The following is a 27,756-nucleotide window of genomic DNA, read 5'->3' as shown; positions in this document are numbered from 1 at the left end:
TTGCTACTGCAAATCCACCAGGTCTCCACTGAATCCTGAGGGTAGATGATACCTGAGTTGCCAAGGTGGAGAGGAAAAATGAGAGCAGGCAGGAGGAGCAGAGAGGTATTTGGAGACTTTCAGGGTTTTCTTCTAGTTCTTGAAGGGAAATTAATTATTCTCAAGAGTAGTTTTAACCCTTCAGATCACCTGGAAGCATCTTTCCTTCCCTCCACCTGGCACAAAAGATCAGGTTAGCATAGCCATTAGCAAGTCGGGTAGTTACCAGTGCAGGGCAAAGATGAGTGAGATAAGGAGCACAGAGGTCAGGTCTGTCAGGATCCACATGATGTTGTATTGCTGCGGAGTCTGGAAGAGAACAACAGAGGATGCATCCACCACCAAGGACCCCAAGGTATTGAAAAAACGTTGCTCAGGCTCTTTCTCACTGCTCAAATATGGCCATTTAGCTGCCTGGTTTGCACGTGCAGTGTTTAAAGCATTTGGTGGCATTTCAAAGTGGCCACTCACCAGTGGGTGTTGGTGCTGAATCATCATCCTTCATAAACACAGGTCTGTTCTGTGGCCAAGAAGATTGTACCACATCACAGTGAACATAATGGGGAACTCTTGTTTGTATGGGCAGGCCTTTCACTTCACTTCACTTCACTTCACTTCACTTCACTTCACTTCACTTCACTTCACTTCACTTCACTTCCCTCCGACATTAATGTCAACTGGTGGCATCTCATTTTCCCTGGCAAAACTGTCCCCTAGTGAACGCCACAGAGGGTCTGGCTCCTGCTTCAAGTCTAAGATCATCTGAAGATTCATCCTTAGACTAGACCTCCACCCACCCTCACAATGGACTGAAACATTGCAGTTGTCTGGATGGGAGCATCACAAAATCTGCTTCAAGATTATGAAGCCAGTTGTTCAAAGTAGTAGCTTTCAGGCTGCAGGGACTCCAGAGGGACCAGTGCCCCAGGTGTTCCTTAGCCCTACAGGTTGCCCAAGGCAGAATAGGGAATAGACAAATTATGTGAAAAAAAAGGCTTATTTCTGTTTGTTTCCCTCAGGCTTGTGGAACAAGACCAAGTTTGAGAAGGGCAGTGGGAAGCCCTGGGAAATGAGGGATTTCTGACACCAGTAAGGTGCTTCAAAAGCTTAGAAACAGAAATTCTCATGCATCGCCTTATGCCCTCAGAGGCCCTTTCTTCCCACACAAGTTTCATTATGGCTTTTCTTTCTTATCTGAAGGCCTAAGTTGCAAATCCTAATGAGCAGGGTGCTTCTACCTGAGCCAAGAGAAAAGAAGAGAAGGGTATGGTGATACCTGGAGCAGCTCAGAGGTTCCAGGTAAGCCAGGTTTCAACTCAGGTCCTTTTCATACAAAGGATCCTTTACCCTTGCGCGAATGGGCCCATGGTCTCTAAAGGTAACCATGAACATCCCAACCCTACTTCCTACCCATGAGAGGCGGAGGATTTTCACTTACCATGAGGAAGAGTGGCTGGCTGAGATTCTTCAGTGTGTGGACGGCATTGGTGGTCACAGAGTGTGCCCCAGAGCACCATGCCAGGGAGAAAAGCCACGGCTCACTGATCACATAGAAGTTGGTGGTGATGTTTCTCTCAGCATATTTCCTTTAAAAGACCAAAAGGCAATAACCTTTGTTAAGGTTAGTACTTCCTTTGGGCTGAATCAAGGATGGACAGCAATTTTCTGTAGAAAAGATTGCTTTAGGACCTAGATAAGGAATAGAAAGGAAAAGCAACCAGCCAATAATTAATCATTCATAATTGGTCATAACAGAATAGCTGATCTGCTGGAAGAAAATGCAGTTAAAATGTCCAAGAGGTCAAAACTTTGCTTAACCTTCTGCCATATGAATCAACATAATTATGTGTTTGTAATCTCCCAATGGTGCGTTCAAAACCACCTCAAAACTGGCTACACATGTTCGTTAATTTTTCTGCATTAACTCATCTTTCAAGCTCTTACAAGCTATCAAAACTTAATATGAAGTAAGATCCTACTCTGTGTAATAGGAAAGGAATGTATCATCGATACCAGCACTTGTAAATCTACGAGGATCTAACCCAAACGGATTTACCTAGGATTTTACATGCTGTGAAAATTATAATTGAGAAAACATGAACATCATTCTCATCCAAATAATTAAACTTTTTATCTTAATTTTTTTAATTAGATTACAATATTTCTGTGCACTTAAAAGAGAGAAAAAAAAAATCGTATTTACAAATGGAGAGATGGACAGGTAAGACTCGTTTTTGGTTTTGTTTAGTTTTGATTTTTCATACGAAAGAAACACTTCGGAATGTCCTGCAATGAATGCAGAACCTTCCACTGGAGATATGGTATTTTTAGTGTGTTGCAAGCAACAGAGTACTGGTAGTAAGAGAGACAAGAAATGAAATCAAAACACCAGCCACAAGAGGGTGATGGTCTCTCACCACAGCTTTATGCACTCACACTGGTGTCTGTGGAAGAGTCATGAGAGGTTAAATAGTTGTTCCTTCTTTGCGATTGAGTGTTGAAGGGACTGGGAATGGCATGAATAGAAAGACAAGAAATCAAGAGATACCTGTGTTATGCTACCCAGATACTGGTCAAGTAAATATGGATTTGGGAGCAAGGGAGTACAATTACATCTGCCACCTCTTGGCCACACACGAGGTCAACAGTAGGAGTGGACTAGAGTCCTTCACTCCCAGAATCCAACAGGGATGGCCGCTTGATCTAAAGGAGCTCTTCCCAAAATGCTACAGATCCTGGAGCTGGTCACTGGAGGGAGACATTGCTACATGCATGAGGCAAACATAGTCCAGATGCAGTCCAAGCGTCCTTGGGCTGAAACTCCAGCCTACCTGATATCTTCACTGGACATTTCAGTGTAGGGCAGATTGAGTTTGACAATGTTGTCCATCAAGAGGTCTTCAGCTGGGGCTTTACGGCCTATTGTCTGCTGAAACCCAGGAGCAACAGACTGAACAAAGGACCTCATGTCGTCCTCCAGCCATAGGACCTGCAACCAACAGGAGGGACAAGTGAGTTCGCAGCAGACTTACTGATGTGCCCTGCCCTTCACACAAACCCAGTAAGGATAAGGTCTTGAGGAGCTTAAGCCTGCCTGTCAAATGACATATTTCTTACGATGATCAAAGAACATTAGGATGCAGGGTTAAAACTTGCAAGTCACATTCATCAAGAAATAAGTACTCACTGTTCCTTGCTTATCAACTTGAAATCAGTGAGCACATTTCACACAGCCCAACAAAAGATGCGGTCTTTGAAATGGATGAAAAGACAGCTTTGCTTTCTGGGAAAGGCAACAGAAAATATTCTGTTCTCCCATTCTCTCAGTATGGGGGAACTTCAGCAGATACAAATCAGCGTAACCCCCCAGACATCAATGGACTCATAACCTGATCCATATGGATTTAGCATTCATCCCAAGCAGGGAATTGCCTGGGGAAGGAGGAAGGCAATGAAGGCTCACAGCTTCATGTGCTTTAATGTAAGACAGGAGTTTCTATGCAATATATAAAATAAACATGTGTGGCAGGGAGTAGGCTGTCAATTATTATGAAAGGATGCTGTCTGGGGGCTAAGGCATCAGCCGGTATATACAACGGCTTATTTCTTTGTTCTCTGTAAGGTTACACCATTTTGTACCTGCTGAGGCACCAATAGTAGGACTGTATCCCAAGTGATGCCTCTTAAAACACGTGAAATGAAAGGGCCTGGAATTTATGCAGGTAAAATCACACAGGGCGTGACCCCAAAGTCCAAATTCAGAGAGCAAGAAAAAAGCATACAGAGGAGTGATGCCACCCTACCAGATGGGGTCTAATCCCCGACTCATTGAGGATGACTTCCAGGGTTCTGTTGATCCATGAGTTCCTATAAGGATGTTTCTCTGGAGGGCGGTAGAGATCAAATATCACAACTTTATTCTGACTGTCTGCGAGGCGCAAGAAATTACTTAGCTTGTAAATGGACTGATTCATTGCCTGGTTTTGATCTGCCCTTGACAGTGAGCCCATGCATGAAAATGGTTTGTCCTAGAAATAAACAGATATTAAAAAAGGAAATCAATCAGGTAGTCGCCTATGGGAGTCAGCTGCATACAAAAAAACTCATCTCAAAGAGGGAAAAAGTTTGACATGAGCCCTCAGTAGGTAAGGATATTTTATTTTGCTTAGCTCTTCTACTTGAGAAATGAGGGAAATTAAGCCAGGCTGTGATGACACTGCTTCTGGGACCTAAATTGTGTAGTTCTGTAGGCTCTGCTGTGCGGCTTTTTCCCACCGCTGTTATACACAGCACCTTGCACAAGTATAATACCTGTTGTCTTCTTCCTCTAGACCATGTGCTCTGCTGCTGCCATGATAAGGAGCCACAAGAACACCCACCAGGCAGTTGTCATAGGTCTCCTATGCCTAAAGGACAACTGGACAATCCAACTGAAGGATTTCTACTGACTTCTTTGAGTTTTGCCTCAACCAGTTGTTAGGGAACAGACTGCCTTAGCTAATTGAAGTATTGGGTACACTGCTCCTTACAGAACTTGTTTAGAAAATTCTTGTACAGAGTTTACTTAGCATAACTTCTGCAACCTGTGAACTTTTGAACTTTCTGCCTCTTTAAGGAAAAAAATGCCTCAGAGTGGTTCGAGCTACTAAATAAAGGGATCTGCATCCCTGGAGATAAGTGAGGGAATAAAACTACGTTTAACAGAAGAAGATAAAACAGAAAAATGTTTTAGTTTGGCAAGAACTTATTTTTCTACAGCTGCAGGTATGAAATAGCAGCTGAAGGTCAGGACTTTGATTGATGGCCTGCCTGAAGGAAATGAAGAGATCCAGTGAAGAATGAGGAGACCCCAGACTTTAATTTTGCAATTGGCCCGGAGTGACACAGCGGGGGTGGGAATTTGGCTTATGGGCACATAATTATCCAAGCTTTTCTCTACTAATGGTCCCTCTTCAGGAGGCCCCCAGCTCACAGAATCACAGAATCTCAGAATGTCAGGGATTGGAAGGGACCTGGAAAGCTCATCCAGTGCAATCCCCCCATGGAGCAGGAACACCCAGATGAGGTTACACAGGAAGGTGTCCAGGCGGGTTGGAATGTCTGCAGAGAAGGAGACTCCACAACCTCCCTGGGCAGCCTGGGCCAGGCTCTGCCACCCTCACTGAGAAGAAGTTTCTTCTCAAGTTTAAGTGGAACCTCTTGTGTTCCAGTTTGTACCCATTGCCCCTTGTCCTCTCATTGGTTGTCACTGAGAAGAGCCTGGCTCCATCCTCCTGACACTCACCCTTTATATATCCGTAAACATTAATGAGGTCACCCCTCAGTCTCCTCTTCTCCAGCTCCAGAGCCCCAGCTCCCTCAGCCTTTCCTCACACGGGAGATGCTCCACTCCCTTCAGCATCTTGGTTGCCCTGTGCTGGACTCTCTCCAGCAGTTCCCTGTCCTTCTTGAACTCAAGCTGCTCCATGCTGTATCTTGCAAGTGAGTTGTTTATTTAAGAAGAACTTAATGATTTTTTGACTGAGTCTCTGCTGTGGAAAGCCTAGGGAAAAGGAACCACCTTAACACAGTAGTTCCTCTCCTAACATTCGTGCTATTAAGTAGTCGCCAGCTGGTGTCTCTTGTACACCCAGTTGATGATAGTCCTTTACGGTGCTTACCTTAAGGAACCACGTTCCAGCATTCAACTCCTGCAGGGTATCCCAAGAGAATAATGCAGCATTTTGAGCAGTGTCATTGGGGTAGACCTCCTTGATGTTGGTTGTCCTCCTCAAGGTGCTGTCATGCATGAGGAAAGGAACCCCATCGTAGCTGTTGGAGACCAAGAGTTCAGGTGACCTGGGGTGCAGGTTCATTCATGGATTGAGCAGACTCATGCCAGGTCAGAAGAATACATGGGCCACCATGAACACAGTAGTACGGCCTCTCGCCATGCAGAGGGTGGGATAGGAAGGCTGAGGCTCAGGACACCAGGTTATTTCCAGCTTGAATACTGCTGAGTTACCTTGGAGAAGTTATGTCTCTCTATGCCTCAGTTTCCTCAGAGGCAAAGTAGAGACAGTGGCATTTATGCCAAAAAAAAAGTATAGTAACTTGTGGTTGAAATATATTTTTGCTGACACCAAAGTGTTTTTACAGGTTTCAGAGGATTGAAGTCTAAACAGACAGTGATGGAAAGGCAAAATATTCTCTTATAGAAAGGTGTACATTAGTAGAACATCTAAGCATGAGTATTTTTCTCATTCAGTGTCTGACAACTGCTCGTCCTGCACAGCTTGTTAGCAATTTATGGCCATGAGTCCCCCACACAGAGGCAATTAAAGATCTAATAATTAGGACAATGCTGTCACAAGTCTGAATATAATTTTCTGCTGGTTTGTAGGCCTGACACAACCCTCGCCATGCCCTGGAAGTCAGACTAGGGTAGGGACTTGTCTTTATACCCTGCAAAGCATTTAAAATACACTGTAGAAATAACGGTTGTTAAATCGATAGCTGCAGCTTATTGACTTGCCTGAGAACAACCATGCCCTAGAGCCCCTATCATCACATGTCAATCGAGGGACGCTGTCCCAGCCATCAGTAAACCCTAATTGCACGGACTTGCATGTCTCCAAAGGCAACTCTTAGGAGAAGCAGCGTGTATTCTGTGGGACGCGATGTTTTCCCCTTACCTAATGGTGACATCTGTTTCAAGACCGTCCGCACCATGTTCAATTGTTTTCTGAAATGACATCTCAGTGTTCTCTGGTGCCAGCTGGAAAAAAAAAAAAGTGCATAAACAGATCATTTTCAAACACACTCCAGAGTACTCAATAAGCACTTTCTGTCTCTTCGTAACACCTCTGCTTTTTGTTAAAGGACCATCATTATCTTGTTAAAGTCTACTGTTTGTTTTCTTCCACTTCAGCCACCAAATCCATCTTGTCCCTCAGGAACAGCGTTATCCTTGTTAGCAAACCCATGCAGCGATGCTTTTGGCATGCAGTCCCTAGCAGAAATATCTCCCCTCCCACTCTCCACAAATTTAATGGAAAAAAAAAACCCAGAAGATGATGATGAAAGTAGAAAGAAGCAAGACACAGGATGAAAAAAATGATGTAAAATAACTTCTCCAGACCTACCATTGGTGCTCCACGGTGTCCAATGAGGGCTGGCTTTGGTCCAAGTGTCCCCATCTCTCTGATGCAAGGAGAGTACATCCCCAGAGGTATCAAGAAAAGAAAGAGAAGGATAGCCAGGTATGGACCAACAATTATCACCTGAACAACTGAAAGAATTTGAAGGAGGAAGGCTAGAGTTAATCCATGTGGTAACGAATGAGTTTGCCTTGCAGTTTGACTTTTAATACAGCCCTTCAGCTAAGTAGCTGTTGGGCTTTGTCCCATCCCTTTTTATAACCCTTCTTCCATCCCGTCTTCCCCTAATTTTCTCCTTCTCTCCAAGCAATGCAACCCAGGAAAGCAAACTGGTCAAAGCAAGGATGTTAGTTGTCCACATCAGGACTGCAGGTTTTGTGCTTTTATTGCCTTAAAGCAAGACATGGCCGTAATTTCTTTTTCTTTAGAGGCAGTACAATGAAATATCCCCCATCTGTAGAAAAACAATCCTCAACAGTTGATGCTAATATTTTTCTTACTCAGATAAGAACAACAAACATTTTGAAGTTTGATTCACAGTGAAGAAGAGGAGGAACCTTTCTCCTTCAACTACGTTACATCCACTTAAGGTGAATACTTCCCCAGTTTATTCAGATTGCTGTCAATGACCTACAGAACCCTGCAGACTCTGACTGCATGGGTATTGCACCTCAGAAACTTCCCAGCTCATCACCTACAGTCTTCTCTGGAGTCTGTTGACACACTGAGCCTTCACCTCAGGGAACAAAACATTTCCTCTGAGAAACGAGCATCTGTGCACCAACATCTCTTTCTTTGAATGGGTACCACCACCCTTTTGTACGTTGTGCCAGTGGCTCTGAAGGAACTTGGGCTCACACCAAGCTGATGTATTGAGCTGATAATCCATTAGACGTGGTGAACTGTAATGTTTAGGGTCCCAACATATTCCCCCCAACCTTCCCAGCTGTAGTTCAATAGGAAAATCCTGAGCAGAAAAAAATACACACTTTCACCAGCCCATTCTGTCGGTGATTTTTATTACAAATTAACATCTGCAAATGGGTGTCATGTACATAACTTTGACTACATGGAGATACTAAGACAGAGAAAACCAGTCAGTCCCAGAACCAGGCTCTTGTGCAGTTGTTACTGGCATCTGGCCTTGGTTTTACGCTACTTGGTCGCACTTCTCTGAGGTAGACAGAACTTGCCATGGGACAATACTAGGAACTAGTCAAAAAGCTCTTTCCCTCTTTCAGCTGGCTTCTCCTGAGATGCACCAGTCTGAAGTGGATTGATGGGACTTGAGACCCCTCCTGAGATGCCGAAGTTGAGTATAACAAGCAAAGGTCAAGCAGGAGAGATGCCACTGTCTGTTTTCTCCTGCAGAGAGCTGGCCGAATTTCCATGCATGACTCAGAATGTGGTTGCTTCTGCTAATCTCCTCCGTCTCAAAATAGGTTCACTGCCTCAGTGTAAGCCAAAACTGTGCAAGGGAGCATGCAAACTAGTATCAGACCTGGACAGCTAGAGGAGAGGGCACAGCCAAAGCCCCAGCCCCCCTAATTTCCCTGGGATACACAGAGGCTAAAAGTCACCTCCATCTGCGGTGCAGGTGTTGGAATAAAAGGCTCCTGCACGCCTGTTTTCCCATGCTGACATACATCTTTTTTCATACAAGGAGCAGGAAGCAGAGTTACTGTACCTTTCTTATGTGCTCTGATGGCATGAAGAGCCACAGGCCAGGACAGGAGGACCATGATGGTTATTGCCCCTATGTGGAGATAGGGAGCTGTGATCTGGCAAGGAGAGAAAGGGATTTTAGTCAAAAGGTTGAAGTGTGAAAGCAGGTGGAAAACAACTCCAACACAACTACAACCTTCCACCTGAATGGGTTCCTGCTGCAGATACCACAAGTTCAATCTCTCCCTTATCTGTGTTGGATCCACCAAATACCTCTGGAGTTGGGGGAGAGATATGTGCCCCCCCATGTGCTAGCTCCTTGGGCTGAGGAGTGCTCCTTGCTGCACTACACAGCTCTCCTTTCACAGAATCATAGCATCATTTTGGTTGGAAAAGACCTTTAAGATAATCAAGTCCAACCATTAACATTGCCAAGTCCACCTCTAAACCATGTACCTAAGAACATCATCTCGTCTCCGTTGCCACACTGTGGCTGAATCGTTAAACTGACGTCAACAAGCCTGACAGATAACCTGTATGGAACTAAATATTGCAGTATAAGAGATGCAGTTCATCTGGTACCTGTCTGATCATGGATATTAGACTCAGCAGCACCTAATTTCACATGTTATCAATATATTCATGGAATCATAGAATTGCTTGGGTTGGAAGAGACCTTAAAGACCATTTAGTTCCATTCCCCTGCCATGGGCAGGGACACCTTCCACTAGACCAGGTCACTCAAAGCCCCGTCCAACCTGACCTTGAACACTCCCAGCTATGCAGCATCCACAACTTCTCTGGGGAGCCTGTTCCAGTGCCTCACCACCCTCATGGGGAAGAATTTCTTCCTTATATCTAACCTGAATCTCCCCTCTTTCAGTTTAAAGCCATTACCGTTTTCCTTATCACTACCTGCCCTTGTAAAAAGTCCCTCTCCAGCTTTCTTGTAGGTGCTCTCAAGGCCCTGGAAGGCTGATATAAGGTCTCCCTGGAGCCTTCTCTTCTCCAGTCTAAAAAGCCCCAACTCTTTCAGCCTGTCTTCACAGGAAGGTTGTTCCAGTCCTCAGATCATCTTCGTGGCCTCCTCTGGACTTGCTCCAGGACAATAATTCATTTTCATTTATTTCAAAGCATTTAAGTCACTGGCATTAGGGCTAATTGTATTTTTCATCCCTTTTTTCTTTTTTTTTTCCCCGCTTTAAACTCAATGTGTAGGTATTTTTCTCAATTTACTGACACAAAATAATATATTCATGTAATGCTTATGCCCTATTAGATAATATCAATTGCTGGACAGATAAAATACTTTGACTTGTTTTCTTTGGTCTTAAAGATTAAAAAAGATCAGAAGCTAAGAAACACTTCTCTGCTTATCATGAATGCATGAACAGAGCTGAAACCCAAGCAGAAATAGTTTGACACTGAATGGATGCTCTTCACTCAAGTAATGTTGATAAGACAAACCTTTAATAAAACTAGGGGAATTTGTCAAAGAAACAAATCCACCATTTTCTCATGCTTGTCAGAAGCCCATAATTTCCATTCCAGCTAGAACTGAGAGTTATAAAGGCAAATACTCAGAAAAAAATCTATTCAGATGCAAGGCTTTGCTATTGCTTAGTCCATGCCTGAATCCTTAAGCTGGAAGGGTTGAAGAATGCAGAACGTACTGGGAGATATTATTGCCTGTGACAGTGTCTGCCCCAGAGACTTGATACCAACATCTTTTGATTAGAAGCAGGATTCAGTTGCATAAACAGAGGTGCCATCTGAGATGTCCAGGACATTTGAGATAGCTTTGCAGGGCTAAAGGATGACACAGGATCTACAAGAGATTCATGTGGTTTGCTATCTGCAGCAGGAGGCCACGTGAAGCATCTCAAAGGGGGGTGGTTAGTAAGTCGAGAGAGGTTCTCCTTCCTCTCTACTCTGCCCTGGGGAGACTACATCTGGAATATTGTGTCCAGTTGTGGCCCCTCAGTTCCATAAGGACAGGGAACTGCTGGAGAGAGTCCAGCGCAGGGCAACAAAGATGATTAAGGGAGTGGAGCATCTCCCGTGTGAGGAAAGGCTGAGGGAACTGGGTCTCTTTAGTTTGGAGAAGAGGAGACTGAGGGGTGACCTTATTAATGTTTACAGATATACAAAGGGTGAGTGTCAGGAGGATGGAGCCAGGCTCTTCTCGGTGACAACCAATGGTAGGACAAGGGGTAATGGGTTTAAGCTGGAACATAAGAGGTTCCACTTAAACTTGAGAAGAAACTTCTTCTCAGTGAGGGTAACAGACACTGGACCAGGCTGCCCAGGGAAGTTGTGGAGTCTTCTACTCTGGAGACATTCAAACCCGCCTGCACACGTCCCTGTGTAGCCTCATTTAGGTGTTCCTGCTCCAGCAGGGGGATTGGACTAGATGATCTTTTGAGGTCCCTTCTAATCCCTAGCATTCTATGAATCTATGTTTCTATGAAAGGGCAAGAACACCTAAAATAAATAGCATCTGTGGGGAACCCAAACCTCTTGTATCTCCTTCTCCTCATCCACGTCCCCTGGAGTCTGTAAGGGGGAGGAGAATCTGATGGTTTCTCATCACCTGTGACAGCCCAACCATTACCAAACTCTGCAGAGCAGGAAAGTGCAATTAACCACACCCTACAAAAAACACATCTCAAAGAGACTTCCAAAACTCTGGAGCTACAAATGGATTCCTCTTCCCATCCGTATGCATTGCTCTCCCAATATTCACAAGCCCTAAGCCACATGGAGGAGAGGTGATATGTCCAAATAGCATCCACAAGGCAGCTAAGTAGACAAAGGCCTATATATTTCTTCCCAATACATGTAGGGACCTGGATGCTCAGACACTAAACACCACTGGGCAACTCTTGCCTCCACCTTCAGGTCTGCTCAGAGTCTCAAATGTCCTGGACATCTCAGACCATGCACTCTGACCTCGTATACGAAATCATGAAAGCATTTTGGTTGGAAAGGCCTTTGAGATCGAATCCAACTGTTAAACTAACACTGTCACTAAACCATGTCCCTAAGAACCTCATCTACACGTCTGTTCAACCCCTCCAGGGATGGTGACTCCACCACTGCCCTGGGCAGCCTGTTCCAATGCCTGCAACCCTTTCCAAGAAGAAATTGTTCCCAAGATCCACCCTCAGCCTCCACTGGTGCAACTTGAGGCTGTTTCCTTTGGTCCTGGCGCTTGTTCCTTGGGAGCAGAGCCCGACCCCCCCTGGCTCCAAGCTCCTTCCAGGCAGTTCAGAGATCAGAAAGTCTCCCCTCAGCTCCTGTTCTCCAGCTGAACCCCCAGGTCCCTCAGCCGCTCCCATTACACTTGTGCTCCAGCCCCTCACCAGCTCTGTTCCCTTCTCTCAACTTGCCCCAGCACCTCAAGGACTTTCTTGTCATGAGGGCCCCAAAACTGAACACAGTATCCCACAAGTTGTCCCACTTGACAACAACGTTCCCCACCTGCTGCCCAAAATCTCAGTGCTGTCATGCCCCTAGGAGATGAAGCTCTTCTGACTCACGGCGCACTGAAATTGTGCTAATGCTAAAGCTGATGAACTGGCAGGAGCTAATTAGGGAGAAAGTTCTTGCTCCAGCAACCCTGCCAGCCAAAGGGGTCTGATTTACCTGCCCTGGGCACCTGGAAATTATAACTACACCTACAATATTTTGGATGTAACTTTCCAAACTAGGACATGTTACATCAGGTAGCCTGAAACTCAACCTCACATCTTGGCTTCCTTTCTCCCAATAGGAAATGTTAAGTCATAATAAAGTTTTCTCTAAATGACGTACACTGCCAAGAAAACTCCTGTAAAAACAGCATATGGAATATTTTTTACCATTTACCACAAAACACTTCTATGAACAAGTTGTTCTTTCAAACAGACCTCCTAGCCCCTCTTACCTGAAATGACAGGCGGACAGTTTTCCATTGATCTCCCCAGAGCACCGATAATATGAAGAGGGCTGTGATAGAGAAGCCCAGGACAAGAAAAGTCCCAATCTGGGGAGGTTAGGAAGAAAAAAATCAGCTTCAGCATTTCCGCACAGGGCATGCAATCCATTTGACTCAGGCTTATTGAAGCAACTTGGACTTGATAAGTTTAGGGCGCATGAGCTTGACTATGCGAGTTCAAAGATAGAGAGATCTAATGGGACTAAAACTAGACCAACAACGCTTTTCTACATGGCAAGACTGATCTTAAGAGCTGGGTACCCAATAAAGTCAGCCCTCTGGACTCCCTCTATAATCACTGAAGAAAGAGAGGAATTTCCATAGATGACCTATTCCTGTTTCCTTTATGATAGGAGATGTCCATCTCTGTTGTTCTAGATGGAGCCTGGATAATCAGCTTACATTTAAAACCCTAACCTGCAAATGGCTCCATTCAGAAGTGATTAATTCCACCCAAAAGAGAGAGCAACACAGCTTCCTTGTGCTATGAGCTGCTGCGCAACAGGGCTTCAGCAACACTTGCATAATTAAGAGATGGGAGTTCACTTTATAATCAAAAAAGCAAGGAAGTAGCTCAGTCTTTTTCTTGGCTTCTTGCACAGTTTGGTACCAGCACAGCTGTGATGGCAGGTTCTTCTTGGTACATCATCTATCTGCCAAGGACTACGTTCAAGTAGAAACAGGACCAAAGCCCTAACCATTCTTCAGGGTGATCCTACAGACCAACACCTTAATAATTCACTCCAATCTCTTCCACACAAGTCACAATTATTTTTTTTTTACAAATTGTTCTACAACTTTCTGGTTCTTCTGGAAACCAATTTTCAACAGCAAAGATGACTGTGTTTCTGTTACTTAAATGGCATAACACAAGATCAAGTATCTGCACATTCAGCTATTCCCTTCCACTGCAAGAATTACAATCTCCTAAACTGCATGGCTAGAAGCTCATTTTTTAAATGCCTTACATAACCTCAAGGATTTCTTGAGGAGGGTGACTCTAATGCTCCATTTTGCAGCAACAGCTCTCTGAAGATTGGTTTCGGCACCTTCCAAATCTCCAGGTGTCATTTCTCAAACAACCCAATGATCAAAAGTCATAAGGCACCAAGATGCCTTGGAAATGCCAGATTTTATTGTTTTTTCACTGCTGCTGGAGCTTTCTACAGAAAATTACACTGTGCTTCTCACGAAAACTTTGCTTTTGTCTTCATGTCACCACATGTCAACATGTGAAATATAGACACCATCACCTGAATGAGTCACCACAACCTCCTTTTGGTGTCAGTGGGGGGAAGGGGTTCTTTAGGTGTGATTCATCTCATCTCAATTTAGATGTCTACGACCAGAGGATTCATTTCCCACAACTGACTGAAAAGGATCACTTCAGGTGGAGATATCATTCTTATGGGTGTCTAAAGATTAACCTCTTCCCTTTCTTCCTTCTTGCCCATAATCTAAGATGTTTTCCATGCTGAGAAACACCACAGACCCAATTGGTTTAAAGCATGGATTAGAGTTACCAGAAACCCCTGACTTATCCCACCTTGTGGCTCCAGTGTAGATACAGCTGCTGACCTTCTGCAAGCAAACACATCGCTAGGACCTGGGAAATCAAGAAAAGATTGTTTGTATCCTGGAAGAAAACTGTGAAGTATCTCCAGTGAGGCATTTCTGGAATTATTTTTGCATTGGGAAGTCACTTTATACCAGGTCTTCCTGCACAATGTCATGGCTGTTAGCAGGACAGGTGTATGGAGAGAAACGTTTGTTGCTACAGCAAAAATGCTTCTGAAATGGCCAAGCAAAGCTGCCTTGTAGGATCAAAGCCCTTTCCTGGCTAACAAACAATTGGGCACTTTAGGTTACACAATTTGGATGACTTTTTTTTGTGAGTACAAATTCTGAGAAATAAATGATGGCCAGGATCAACTGCTATTGTATGTACAGAAAAACCCTTGCCTATTTTCTGTGCACTTGTCGTGATTAAAGGCCGTGGGAGAGAGGTCAGGGACTAGAAAAATGCCCCCAAAGCACCACAAAGACACAGAGTAGGCAGTGAAGGAGGCAACACTTCTACAGTAATCGCAGGAAACACAAGAGATAGGCACATCTCAGAACAGTGAAAACTGCCTTGGACGTTAAAAGACTCTAGTTTTTGGTGGCTGGCATGTTCTTTCCTTCTCATGTTGAGTTGGAGCCCTTGGGGAGGGGTCCTGTGAGATGTGCAAACCCCCGCCAGGGCAGAGGACAACCCGAGAAGCCAAGAAAAAAACGGATGAGGAAAGCCTGATGGAGAGTTTCTTCAAGTTGTCCCAGACCTAAACAACTGATGAACCTGGTGATGGATTTCACCAGGAGAAGTACCTTCTTGCCATGAAAATGGACAGGTCTAGGCTCAGGAATCTGGAGTGCCTGGGGCAAGATTCCCAGCCACTATACAGGACAATTTAGGGACCAGTATCACCAGATATCAAAGTTTAGAGAAAAGTATATGTTAAGAGACATCAGTGCTCCACTCAGAAGTATCATTTATGGTGCATGCCCCTGCAGACCCTAACACAGTGGGATTATGTGAATACAGATTTAGGAGAAGGTGTTCTACTTCCCCAAAATGCAACTACAAAGGAATGTCAGTTGTTTTCCGTCCAGCTACAAACACACTCTCTTTCTAGGATCATGCTGATTTGAAGCAAGATATAAGTTCAGCAGAGAATAAAGATCAGCTTTTAAGTGTTTCTTGATATGTTAGCCTCCTTTAATCGAATCCTACACCTGGGACGTGATGAGTAACCACAGGAGCATTTCAGAGAGACTTTAATTACTGCTGAAGATCTTAAGGCAGTCCCATTTAAATAAGATATTTCAGAAAAAGGAAGAAAAAAGACTCTTTGCCCCTTTTCTGCAAGCAATCTTACACAGACCTGGTCCTTGCCTAAGGTACAGCCATACACTTAATTCACAGGTCATGCTCAAATGGACCATCCCCTGTTATTGCAGTACAACTTTTGAATGAATTGTGCATCACACCTGGGAATGTCATCAGAGGGCCAGCTCATTTCGATGGATGGAAACAAGATCTCATTATCAGCTTACAAGAGGAATGATCACCAGGTTTCTTCCTCAGAGGGTGAAGAAGAAACTCTTGCTGTTGCACCACTGGTCGCCGTAGGAGAACACATCTTGATGGTTCAGTGAGTTGATGGGATGTGGACAAGGCCTATCCTCCGCATGCTCTGGCACAGAGAGCTTGAGTTTTCTTCGCTTTCTGTGCACCCCTGAAGTTTAACATCTCAAGCCACAGTCATCTAACTTCATCCTGCTACGCAAAAGCTGCCACAGGACCTGTACAACATGCTCTTTGTGCAGAGCAGCTGCCTTTAGCAAAGCTTGCACCTAGAACCGAACTTCTTCAGGCAAAGGGACAACCAGCACCAACCTCCAAACTGCTTCCACACGTATCCTGGGATTGCCTAAAACAAGTACACACACATGTGTGCTTAGGTGACCAATATGTGTCTGATTGGCACTGCTGAGGCTCACGCCAAGGTCCCTCTTGTCAGCCCCATCATCTCCCTTAACCTTAGAGCCTCCAACAATTGCATTCTTCTCTTCAGTATAAGGTGTGGAAGTGTCTCCCCTCCACCACCTACCTGCAAAGCAGTAATTAAGGGAAGCTTTCCAGTTAGTAAGATAGGTGGATTTGCCACAAGGGGGACTGCACCTTTGTCTCCTCCTTTTTGTGTGGGTGCACTGACCACAAGGTTATGAGGCAAAACGATGGACAACAGACTCTTCACTCCTCTCTACTTCAGCGTGGGAATGACCTTGTGCTTATTTCAGTACTGCTGGAGAGGCTTAGGCAGGCTCTGAACCTACCACCGCAAGGATGTGGAGGCACTTAGCTCACCTAAAACATCTGCTCACTTAGATGTTCACAACAGCAGAATTCAGGTCCATACACTCCCTTTCTAGCAAAAATGCAGCAACTCAGAACTTCTCTGGTACCCCAGTCTCTTAGGGATGGATGTTTGAGATCACTTTCTGGAATTCAGTGCAAATGTACTCTTTTGAGTTCATTCTTAGCCTACAAATGCAGAGGCCACAACACACCTGAAACTCTTTATATTGTACAGTCCTGAGTCACCTCCCCAAAACCATTGGAACAAACACAGTTGAACTGCAGATAGGAAAACAGTAGGATGGTGCTTGAAAAGTTTTTTCCTCTCCACTGAGCATGAACTGTTCTGCAATTAGACCCCTCAGCTTAACCTTTTAGCTCTAATAGGGTTGAGAAAATTGTCTTGTAGAGTGATAACAATTGAATTAATTGAAACTGATTGTTTGAAAAAAAAATGACAATGATGCATGTGAACAGAGAACATCTTTGCACAGACAGCAAGTGCTTTGTTGTGCAGCATTTTGTTCAGCTGCTGGTGGGCAGAAGAGTGTTTGCTTCAGTGGTTCACAATAAGGTCATGGAAGCAGGCTTGCGGGCTCCAGTTGGGTGCCGTCATTAAGGAAGAGGGTATGGTGCTCCCAAACAAAACCAGACCTGCCACTGGTTGCTATAAAATCTCTCTGCTCCAACAAGGGCATCAGTGTGCTCTGTTTTCTGATGTGATGGGTCACTGATGCAAAACATCATAAAGAAACGTTGCCTGGGTGAAGGTCTCTGGTCCTTCCTGCAACACGTGCAGGGACAGGCTCCATCCAACACCGTTCAACCAGAACATGGGATGCAATTCATCATGTGAGCCTGCGTACTTTGAGATAGTGGGAGCATGAATGGTGGTGGTGATTACTTTCCTCAGTCCCCTTTTCTTCAAGACCTAATCCTGTTTGGTTAACAGACCTGATGGTGTGGGACCTTGTGCTTTCCAACACCCACTTCTCAACATAGACACCTACAGAAGTCTTGCCAAGTGAGACATGATGACATGGTGATGCAACCAAGCAGGTCAAGTGCCCTTAGAAATACCCAACAGCTTTGGGTGGGATGCTTAGCAGCTTCATGAAAGCAAGTAGCAAATGGACCCTCGCCGCAGGGGCTGCGCCCAGAGCAGAGGTACCTCTGTGGTGTTCCTCTTGTAGAACTTGTCTGATAGCATCCAGACTACTTGTATGCTTCCACGTTTATCCATGCTCACCCTCCTGAGGAGGGCAAATGCTGTCATTAGACAGAACTGAGCTGCTGAGGGAAGGAGGAGGTTGTGTCTGCACAACGAAGAGTAGGTCCAAGATTAAACTGAACCATGTAGGACAGCAATTTTGCCTCATATTTCCCATCTTCCTTTCTGGCTTGGCTTTGCCCATCACCTGCCCTGAGTGCTTGTGGCCATCATATTCATGCTCCCAAAGACATTGAACTCCTCTAAGAAAGTCCACTGCTTGCACTCTGGTTGTTGTTTGGATCCAGACAGAACATGACTGAGCTGATACACCAGCCCAGGGGTCTTCAGGCTCCCCAAGCCCAGAAAATCCTGTAAAGCCCGTTTCTAGCATGTGTTATGATGGTTATTCTGATCCTGAGGTTGCCTCCAGATCTGCAGCCTGCTGAGGTTTGATCTCAGAGGTATCCATGTCACACGGGCATCTCTGGCAAAGCTTTGGGTTGCCCAAAGTAGCATTTTAACCACCAAACCACCTTCACAGCTCCATGGCCACTGGGAAAGGCAGGTGGGCTTTACTGAATAGTAGACATCGAGCCCTGGGGTCACCAAGGTGTCACAAAATCCTTGTAATTAAATATTGCTATTTGTCCTACTCAGAGCTCAGTTAGTCTGCTGCTTTTATGATGCTACTGATTGCCGTGGGCATGGCCAAGCAGCTGTCCTCTTTATCACTTTGGTTTTTTATTGCTAGCACTAGAATAAAATCACTATTTTTTTGAGGCAAAGGACCCCAGAAACCTATTGTGCTGAGCATTGCGTGAACAAAGCAAAAAGAGATTCCCTGCCATGAACAATTTACAGATTGACTATATGATGACACATGAGGGATTGGGTAAGAACAGCAGGAATTGAAGATAAAAGCTGGTTGTCTTGGTCACACAGGTGAGTCAAAGCTATAACCTCATCCCCAGCACCTGCTATTTCAAAATTAAAGTCTGAGCAGGCATGAGATTGAACAAGGACTCCAGTCCTGGAGTTAAAGTCATTTTTTAGCCTATAGCTCTGGATGCAGAGGGTGGAAACACAGATGCAGATCTCTATTTGGGGGTCCCTGTGAGAGTAAGGACAGGGAAAAAAGATGACTAGGTCGAAACGTTAGGAAATGCCTTATTTTGGTATGTTTCCAGTGACAAAGGCAGACAGTAGATCAAAAGTCCCGAGAAGAATTCACAGAATTTGGAAAAGTGGAGATTTTAGGAATGGTGCCTCTTTGGGTATAAACTTCAGGAGTATTTGTGAACACATCTGGAGAGAAACCCTTCTAGCAAAATAGAGAGACTGAAGGCAGCTTCAGTGATAATGTTGTCCTTCTTCTAATGAGCATTTTTATTTAGGATTAGAGGAATAACTCAGCTTTGATGACATATCACTGCTGCTACATGATTCAGAGCCCCATCCTTCCCTGCTGTCAGAACGACAATTTTTACCTTCCCCTAAATCTAGCCCCAGCCACTGCTGGCACATCTTCACTTGAGTTCAAGGAGATATTGAATAAATGAATCGAAGGGAAATCGTTGAAAGAAATTACAGAAACTACATCTGGCTCAGAGACCCTGAAGTTGCAACTGGTCATCCTCAGGTGGACATGTGGAGAAAGTACCATAACTACTCATTGTGTTTCAAATCTTCAAGAGATATCCGCTGTCTAGGGATCATCTGCAGGGATAGGCTGAGTTTTGGTATGACACATTAAAGTCATCCCTACGTTTATTTTTCAGGACTATAAATCATGGCCAGCTTTGTCACGGTTTACAGAACAAACTTACAAGGAGTAATACTTACCAATAACAGCGTGATGTACGTGAACAAGATCGCGGCCACAATCAGGAGAACAAGAGACCAGAGAAACCAGAAGCCCAGGTTCCCATAGTTATACCTAAAAAGTAATAAAATGTTATGATAGTGTTTATGTTCAGCACATGGACTGGAGGGAAACAGCCCTGTTCCTCGACATTTTGAAATCTTCAAATTAATAAAACAAAGAAGGAGGGAGGGATAATCTACCTTGTAACAGGCAAAAGCGGTTAAGCGCCTCCTTCCCCAAATCTGTTATTGCATTAGCCACCCAACTAATAACTCAGTGTGCTGGGGGGAGTAAAATACAGGACCAAATGATGGTCTTGCTCCAAAGAGCTCCTGGTCTGACTATAGGACACAGCACCTTGCTGCAGACAAGGCAGCCTCGGGAAAGAGTAAAATGAAATTACTCAGGCCAACAGCCCAACTTGTCTGCCTGTGGTTGTTCAGTGCACCACAGCAAAAAGGTAATTTGAGTCAGGTTTTGAAGGAGAAAACACCAGAAATCTGGAGGAGCTGTAGAGGGATTGCCCTGGGAGAGAGAGGGAAGCTTTGCTTTTTACCCAAAGGCTCAATAAGGATGAATAGTATCATTACACCTTTCCTCCCCATAATATTTGAGCTGGTTTCACTTAATTTTTAGGGGCCAGGTTTGCATAACTGTAACCTACGTACTGCAGAAGCAAAGGATTTGCATTAATCCCTGACAGATATTTCTTACTTTCAAGGCTGGGAACATGCAATTCTCTTTGCAGTGAGATAGCTGGTGCAATGCCTCTGATGCCAGCCTCTACATTTCTTCAGAAGGAACAGGGAGGAAAAAAAGACTTGGAGGAGGAAAGGGAAGAGCTATTTAGTCCCTTTCACTCACAATTTTTGTGATTATGTTTCTTCTTTTTCTATGAAATTCACAGTTGCACCTAAAAACTGTCGCCAAACGAAGAGAAGAGCCTCAGCACCTCTGAAGTCACTGGATATTCAATTTGGATGCTGTAACCAAGAGCTTAAGAAGCCAAATCTTTGGCTCATGTCTAAAGTGTCCTGCTGCAGACGAGCTGCTGGGGAGGGTACTCATGTCTTCCCACCACCCTGGGGACCTCCTGAGGAGCAGAAGAGGAGAAAACGATGGTACTTACCAGTCAAAGTTATTGTAGTCATTTTTTGCTTCACTCCACATGTATAGAAAGATCAGAGAAAAGCAGAAAGCTCCAACAAGCAGTGGGAAAAAGACACATTCCCGCTGGAGAGGGAGAGGAAGGACAAGTGGTCAGAACCTCGTCTACCCCAAAGCAAGTAGAGCAAATAGCAGATACTTCTAGTCTGTTCATAAAACACGTGGCTTGATGCTGGATCTCCAGAAGCAGAGGTGGAGATGACTTCCCTCCATGCCCTCTGTGACCAGGGAGATGGCCTCAAAAGCGTACTCCACGGTATTTATTTTTCAGGGAAAACAGATCTCATGACTCAAATGAGCCGGATTTTAACCACCTCATGTGTGAGAGAATTGCACTAGGCAGCAGCCATCTTCACAATTTTTACTGCACACCCAAGCCAAACTTTCCTTCTTTAATTTCAGCCTATGGCTTTGAGATGTTGCACTGGCCTGGAGGCTTTGGTGCAAAGTCCTTTCCTGCCACCACACATTTGTTGGCTGCCTGGCAGCACAGAAAAACTGAGTCTGCCATGGAAACACAGCAATACATCCATCACTTAGAGCCAAAATCTAACAATCTAATTGGATATTAGGAAAAATTTATTTCCAGAAAGGGTTTTCAGGCATTGGAACAGACTGCCCAAGGAAGTGGTGGAGTCACCATCCCCAGAGGCGTTTAGAAGATGCATAGATGAGGTTTTTAGGGACATGATTTAATGGTGGCCTTGGCAGGGTTGGGTTAACAGTTGACCTTGATGATCTTAAAGGTCTTTCCCAAACAAAATGATTCTATGATTCTAACTTAGTGAGCTCCAAATGATGTTGGGCAGGGATGCCTTTGGCCCACAACATGTCACTTGTCAGCTTGGACTGACCCGTCCCTACACAGAAATCGTCGTCTGTGCTGATTTTGAGTTAATTTACCGTCTTGCAGCAGCATTTCCCAGGCTCGGTCCTTCTGCGCTGGTACCGCTTCCACCGGCAGCTGTAGAACCCAGCCAGGCAGGAGATGAAGGGCTGATGCTCGTACCTCTGGAGCAAGCGCCGACGTACCACCTTCAGCTTCCCGAACTTGAGCCTCTTGAGGCTGGTGGAGCTGGACTCCATTGGACTGGCTTTATCTCATCTTCCTCCTGAAATGAGACCACAAGTTTTATGGGGAGACTGTAAACCATGTTCCTTTTGGGTAAGTTTTTTCACATCAGAAGAAAAGAGAGGAAGATTTCTCAAGAGGCTGCTGTGACCATCAGGTACTCCTGGTTGTAACTTATGTGCTCTGAACCACTTCTGAGGGAAATCACACACTCTGTGCAGATTCCCGAATTATGTCAGATTAACCTGAGCCTAGACTTAGCCATAGGAATTAATTCAACATCTCTGTGGCCCATATGCAACCTGTTACCGACTTAACTAGCTCATGTAGGAAAGGGACTAAAACTCTCCAGGTACACAGGTCTCTTGTCCTGGCAAAACTGCAGCACTGCAGAGAATGATCCCTTCATTAAAAATTATTTCCTTACTGAAAAAACTTCACTTGGCGCAGTTTTTCAAGGGTAGAAAGAGTAGCTGTAAAGATGCACACAAGGAGATCTGTTCATAACCAAGATTTTAAACCAAGAGCTTGGTGGTAAATCACAAGCAAAGTGAAGCAAATAGCACAGGGCTTTGTGCCAGCAAAGAGAGGTTCACTGAGCAAGGCACTATCAAGATGGCAAAGAAAGGTTTAGAAAAAGAAGTCTTGCTTCAGCATACAAAGAAGCATCATTATCCAGCACTTCTTTAGAGTAAAAATAGCCAGAGATGCCTTTCTGTTGCATTAAAAACTGCCATAGTATCCTTGAGCCCATACTATGTTCACAAGCTTGCATATCTGCTGTGAAGTCCCAGCTTTGGGGTCCAATTTCCCTGATCTATCTGAAGTAATAACAGTCATTTAAGACCAAAATGAACTGTTTCCTGCACTATACCCATGGATGAAATGTGCATATGAATTGTTCGCAATTAACTCAGAGTCTGACGTATCTTTGCAGAAATCAGTGGATAAATCATTGCAAACTGACACTTCTAAAAACACTATCAGTTTGCAGAAGGCACAAATATAATAGAGACATAAGACACAAGTTAAAACTGAAATGATGCATCGCTGGTACCCTTACCAAACGTGCCAGTCTACTGGCAGCTGGGGTGCAAGGAACCATAGAATCATACAATCATTTTGGTTGGAAGAGACCCTTAAGATCATCGAGTCTAATCATAACCCAACATTGGCACTAAACCACATCCCTAAGAACCTCATCTCCACATCTGTTTAACCCCTTCAGGGATGGTGACTCCACCACTGCCCTGGGCAGCCTGTTCCAATGCCCCACAGCCCTTTCCAGGAAGAAATTGTTCCCAATATCCAATCTAAACCTCCCTGGTGCAGCTTGAGGCCATTTCCTCTTGTTCTATTGCTTGTTACTTGGGAGAAGAGACCAACACCCTCCTCGCTACAACCTCCTTCCCTGGAAGTTCAGCAGTATTGGATCTGGGCACCAGTACGTCACCCCATTGTAAAAAATTGATACCAATCTCACATGGCAAGATAGCGATCGATCCTGCTCTTGAATTACCTAGAGCACAGATGGGGGTGTGAGGGCTATGCCACCAGCGAGTGGTGCAGATGACAGATGATCCTGTTGTCTCCATGGGCCGTCCTCAAGCACACCTGGCATAAACCCAGCAATTACCAAGTCACCCCTGCCACGTCTTTGGAATATATTTGAGACTCATAGCTCTTACCAGAAGGGTGTCATATACCATAAGGTTGTAGTATTTTTACCTCCTACGAGGATCCCTAAACCATGAGTTCCGCTGCAACTGAAACACAGCATCCATTCTTGCCCAGCCCTTGTCCTTCTGCAATCGGAATTCAGGACAATAGGCCAAAACTATCAGTTTCGCTGTCAGAGGGCCATGAAGCTTGCTATTCTCATTCCAGGTTGATAGGAAAACAGAGACAGCCGAGACCTCGAAGCACTCTTCACTCCATCTGGCTGGTTACAGCAACATGTCAGGTGTCAAACCCAGGTGTCAGACTACCCCTCATAAAAATTGCCAATGACGGAGATCCCGCCAAGTCCCAAGATGGGCTAATCCAGTCCAAACTTTAGCATTAAAATGTGCTGGAGTTTTTTTCCCCAATGTCTAGTCTTCTGTGATACAGTTAAAGCCCACTACTTCATGTCCTGTTCACGGTGGATGTTTAGAACAGCTTAAGCCTTTCCTCTGTTACATATTTCACAATGGTTTGGATGTTTCCCCCCAGTCACAGAATCACAGGCTGGCTGGGTTTGAAGGGACCTCTGGAGATCATCCAGTCCAACCCACCTGCTAACTCAGGGTCACCAGAGCAGATCACACAGGAAGGTGTCCAGGTGGGTTTGAATGTCTCCAGAGAAGGAGACTCCACAACCTCTCTGGACAGCCCTCTCCAGACTAAACAACCTCAGCTTTGATAGTCTTTTCTCGTAATTCATGTTCTCTCCTCCTCAGACCATCTTTGTATGAGGTCCATAGTCACCTGCTATTTGGGATTTTCCTGGCATTTCCCATTTCCCACCTTCATATGCTCATACATTGCATTTAACGTAATGCAAGCTCCCTCTTTACACCTCAGCCACTCTTCAGGTTCTCATTACCTTCCACCCCACAGTTTCCTCCTTGCTCACAATTACCAGTCTGCTGTTACAGCTGCAGTGAGGCACTCAGAAGCCATTAAAACACCTTTCCCAAGGTCTGGCTGAATCTGCCATATCTCAGATCACAACAAATGTTGAAGTATTTGAATTCACAAGCATCTGACTTGAACAAATATCCCAGCATGTGGACCCAGCAACCATCTAAAGAGTAAAGAATACAACAACACGTGGTAGATGCAGAGGCCTAAAGACAGGAGATCTGTGTCAGGATTTAGAGCAACTCAGTCATCGCCAGGAGGACAAGTGTGATGGGAGTGGCTGAGGGACCTGGGGGGTTCAGCTGGAGAACAGGAGCTGAGGGGAGACCTTCTGATCTCTGAACTGCTTGAAAGGAGCTTGGAGACAGGGGGGGTCGGGCTCTGCTCCCCAGGAACAAGCGCCAGGAGCAGAGGAAATGGCCTCAAGTTGTAGCCAGGGGAGGTTTAGATTGGATCTTGGGAACAATTTGGGCTGTCGGGCATTGGAACGGGCTGCTCTGGGCAGTGGTGAAGTCACCATCTCTGGAGGTGTTGAACAGACGCAGAGATGAGGTTCTTAGGACATGGGTTAGTGACAGAGTTGGGTTAATAGTTGGACTCAGTGACCTTGAGGGTCTCTTCCAACCAAAATGATTCTATGATTCTATGACACAGCAAAAGGCCTTACAATGCTCACGTCTAGATTTGAAGCAGAGTGCTCTTAAAACTCAGAGGTCATCTGCAATCGCCGCCCATCTCTGCCAGGCAAAGGTAAACGGATAGAGGAGGGAAAGAGCAAATCTGAATGCACCCACTGGGAAAGCCAAGGGAACAAAGAGCAAGCAGGAAAACATGCATCAGTAGGAGAGCAAAGTTTAGGACTCCTTAGCCAGTGAGCCATGAAAGCGGTAACATATGTTTTTCAGCTCCATAAACCCAAGAGGTCTCAGGTCTTTCCCTTGCAAACAGAGACTTTGTTTGCTCGCAGATAAGAGTCCCCATAATTGCAGGCAGTTGAACGGGGCTGCTCATTTCCCACTCCTTGACAGAGAGTGAGGAAAAGCATGAAAAATAGCTCTGGGGGGATGACAGAGGAAGGAGCAGGGGAGAAAAAAGCAGGAAACATTCAGCCACATGGCCTGAAAGCAGAAGGCACTGCAAGCCGAGCTTGCTTGAGAGGCCAGCGCACAAGCAAAGAGGGAGAATCTTCATCTTCTTTAGTGATGTAGAGCTAGGACATCCATCTTTCGAGGGGTAAAAAGGTATAGCAGCCAAATTGGCATTGCCCAATAGCTTTATCCTTGGGCATTTTGAGTCTTTTTCTTTTCTCCTGTATCTAACTAGTTTTCTCCAACACAATATGTAACAGCACGTGGGCAAGGTGGGTGCAGGGCTCTTTTCAGATATTACAAACACGCTTTCTGGTCAGCTTAGAGAAGAGAATTGGAAAAAAATATATATATGTTTTGGTACCAGAAACCATGTGAGGGATGTGGAGATGTTGCTCCTCAGCACCCAAGCTTGCCCTGAACATCTTGATGGCAAAGGAAGGCAGGAGATAGGAGTGATGTCCACTTTGTTCATACCACCTTTTCTAAAGGGTTTGGAGAGAATGTGAACCCCATACCAGGAGAGGGAGGTGCTTTGAGACTGAGCTGAGCTCCTCCACCACCTGCAGCTCCTTTGCATGGGGACTTCTGGTGTCATCCCACCACTCTCTGGGGCATTGTTTCCTGCCCTTCCACTCAGGAGCTTCCACAGCATCACACCAGCAGATACAAAGGAGTAAAATCAAACTCCTGGCAAGCTACTGGTTGATCACCCTCACCATGAGCTGCAAACATATTACCAACAGCCAGAAAAGCTCAACAAAAAGCATCCCTTAAACCTGCATTTCTGCCCAAGGCTCTGGATCACAGCCGAGGATCCCTTTTGTTTCACCATCATCTGCTTTCAATTTCTTTTCAGGGAATTAATAAGGTTTAACGTAGCAGAGGAAAAAGGATCAAATAAAACAAAGCTAGTCATAATCTCCCTATGAAAGGGTATAGACTCTATATACTTTCCTTTCCCTGGCAGTTTATAATTATGATTTATCACTAAGACTTTCAACAGTTTCTTTATAAGCTCTAATTATACTTTACTTGTGTGTGGGATCCCATGGAGTATGTGCAGCCTGGGAATAACACATCTCATTAATTGATTAGCTGTTGGCTTCGGGGTGCCATTAGCTCAAAGCAACAATAGGGCTCAATGCAGGGAACAATGAATAAATGTGGAAGTAGAAGGGGTAAACAGGGAATAACAGGGACAATATTTCTCTATTTAATTTGTTGTAGTTCACCTCCAACACGGCTGTGGTTTTCAAAGTGATGGGGAGGTTTCCACCAAGGTTAACGCCTTGTGTTTTATAATACACCACCACACTTCAAACAGACAACGAATAATCAAAACCATTTCAACCAAATACAGCTAAAATACTGCATCAATTAGGATTGCATGGGGACTTATCCCCATCACAGACGACTCTTTGTGCTGCAGTCTAAAGGTCAGACCCCCGGCAGGAGCTGTGCTGGACATAGGTGGTGTGGTCTGCTCAAACAGTCCCTCATCTGTGGTCGCATCCAAATGCTCTAAGGCAAGATCTTCTGAGGGAACCGATCAACTTTGTGGGCTCAATTTGACAAGCCCTTGAGGAACCCTCCATAGCTGGGGATGAGCGAGATGAGGTTTGGAACCACTGCTGCCTGCCCCAAACTTCTACACGTATGGAAGCAAGCCTCGCTCCAATGTGGGATCTATTCACCTTAAAACAAAACCAGGTGTTGCCCATGAGAATTGAGGGTAGGGAAGGCACCTTTATCCCTGGCTTTATTCCAGAGTGAATGTTATAGGAAATAAAGCTCCAAAGTTGAACCACATTTTTGAACAGATCAATTTTTCTTCTCCTCCAACCTGCTCCCCAAAATTGTCCAGTGTCTCTCTACTCCTTCAAGGTCCCTCTCTCAGTAGTCCCCCATGTTTGGAGCATGTTTGTCCCCTACGTCAGGCGCCTGGGGATGACTCATCATCCACAACCACTTGCAGAAACCTCGTTTAATCATAATCATCAC

The 27,756-nt window shown here is 44.9% G+C and overlaps 1 protein-coding gene across 1 annotated transcript in view; it reads right to left on the bottom strand.

The window, feature by feature from the left end:
* GDPD4 (glycerophosphodiester phosphodiesterase domain containing 4) overlaps nt 1-27,756 on the bottom strand; it is a 45,700-nt gene that overhangs the window by 4,259 nt on the left and 13,685 nt on the right. The window contains exons 2-14 of the mRNA XM_082060616.1: nt 21,871-22,079; nt 20,930-21,033; nt 19,779-19,872; nt 14,369-14,428; nt 12,772-12,870; nt 8,866-8,959; nt 7,164-7,309; nt 6,714-6,796; nt 5,700-5,850; nt 3,843-4,067; nt 2,871-3,028; nt 1,478-1,625; nt 266-348 (exon numbers count right to left, since the gene is read on the bottom strand). Coding sequence (XP_081916742.1) covers nt 266-348; nt 1,478-1,625; nt 2,871-3,028; nt 3,843-4,067; nt 5,700-5,850; nt 6,714-6,796; nt 7,164-7,309; nt 8,866-8,959; nt 12,772-12,870; nt 14,369-14,428; nt 19,779-19,872; nt 20,930-21,033; nt 21,871-22,053 — 1,628 coding nt within the window. The 5' untranslated portion in view covers nt 22,054-22,079. The remainder of the gene's footprint in view (nt 1-265; nt 349-1,477; nt 1,626-2,870; nt 3,029-3,842; nt 4,068-5,699; nt 5,851-6,713; nt 6,797-7,163; nt 7,310-8,865; nt 8,960-12,771; nt 12,871-14,368; nt 14,429-19,778; nt 19,873-20,929; nt 21,034-21,870; nt 22,080-27,756) is intronic.

The sequence above is a fragment of the Streptopelia decaocto genome (assembly GCF_964273445.1).
Source record: "Streptopelia decaocto genome assembly, chromosome: 1".
In the NCBI taxonomy this organism is placed as follows: Eukaryota; Metazoa; Chordata; class Aves; order Columbiformes; family Columbidae; genus Streptopelia; species Streptopelia decaocto.
Note: the sequence above shows the minus strand (reverse complement) of the source record. Positions and strands in the feature narration are given on the sequence as shown.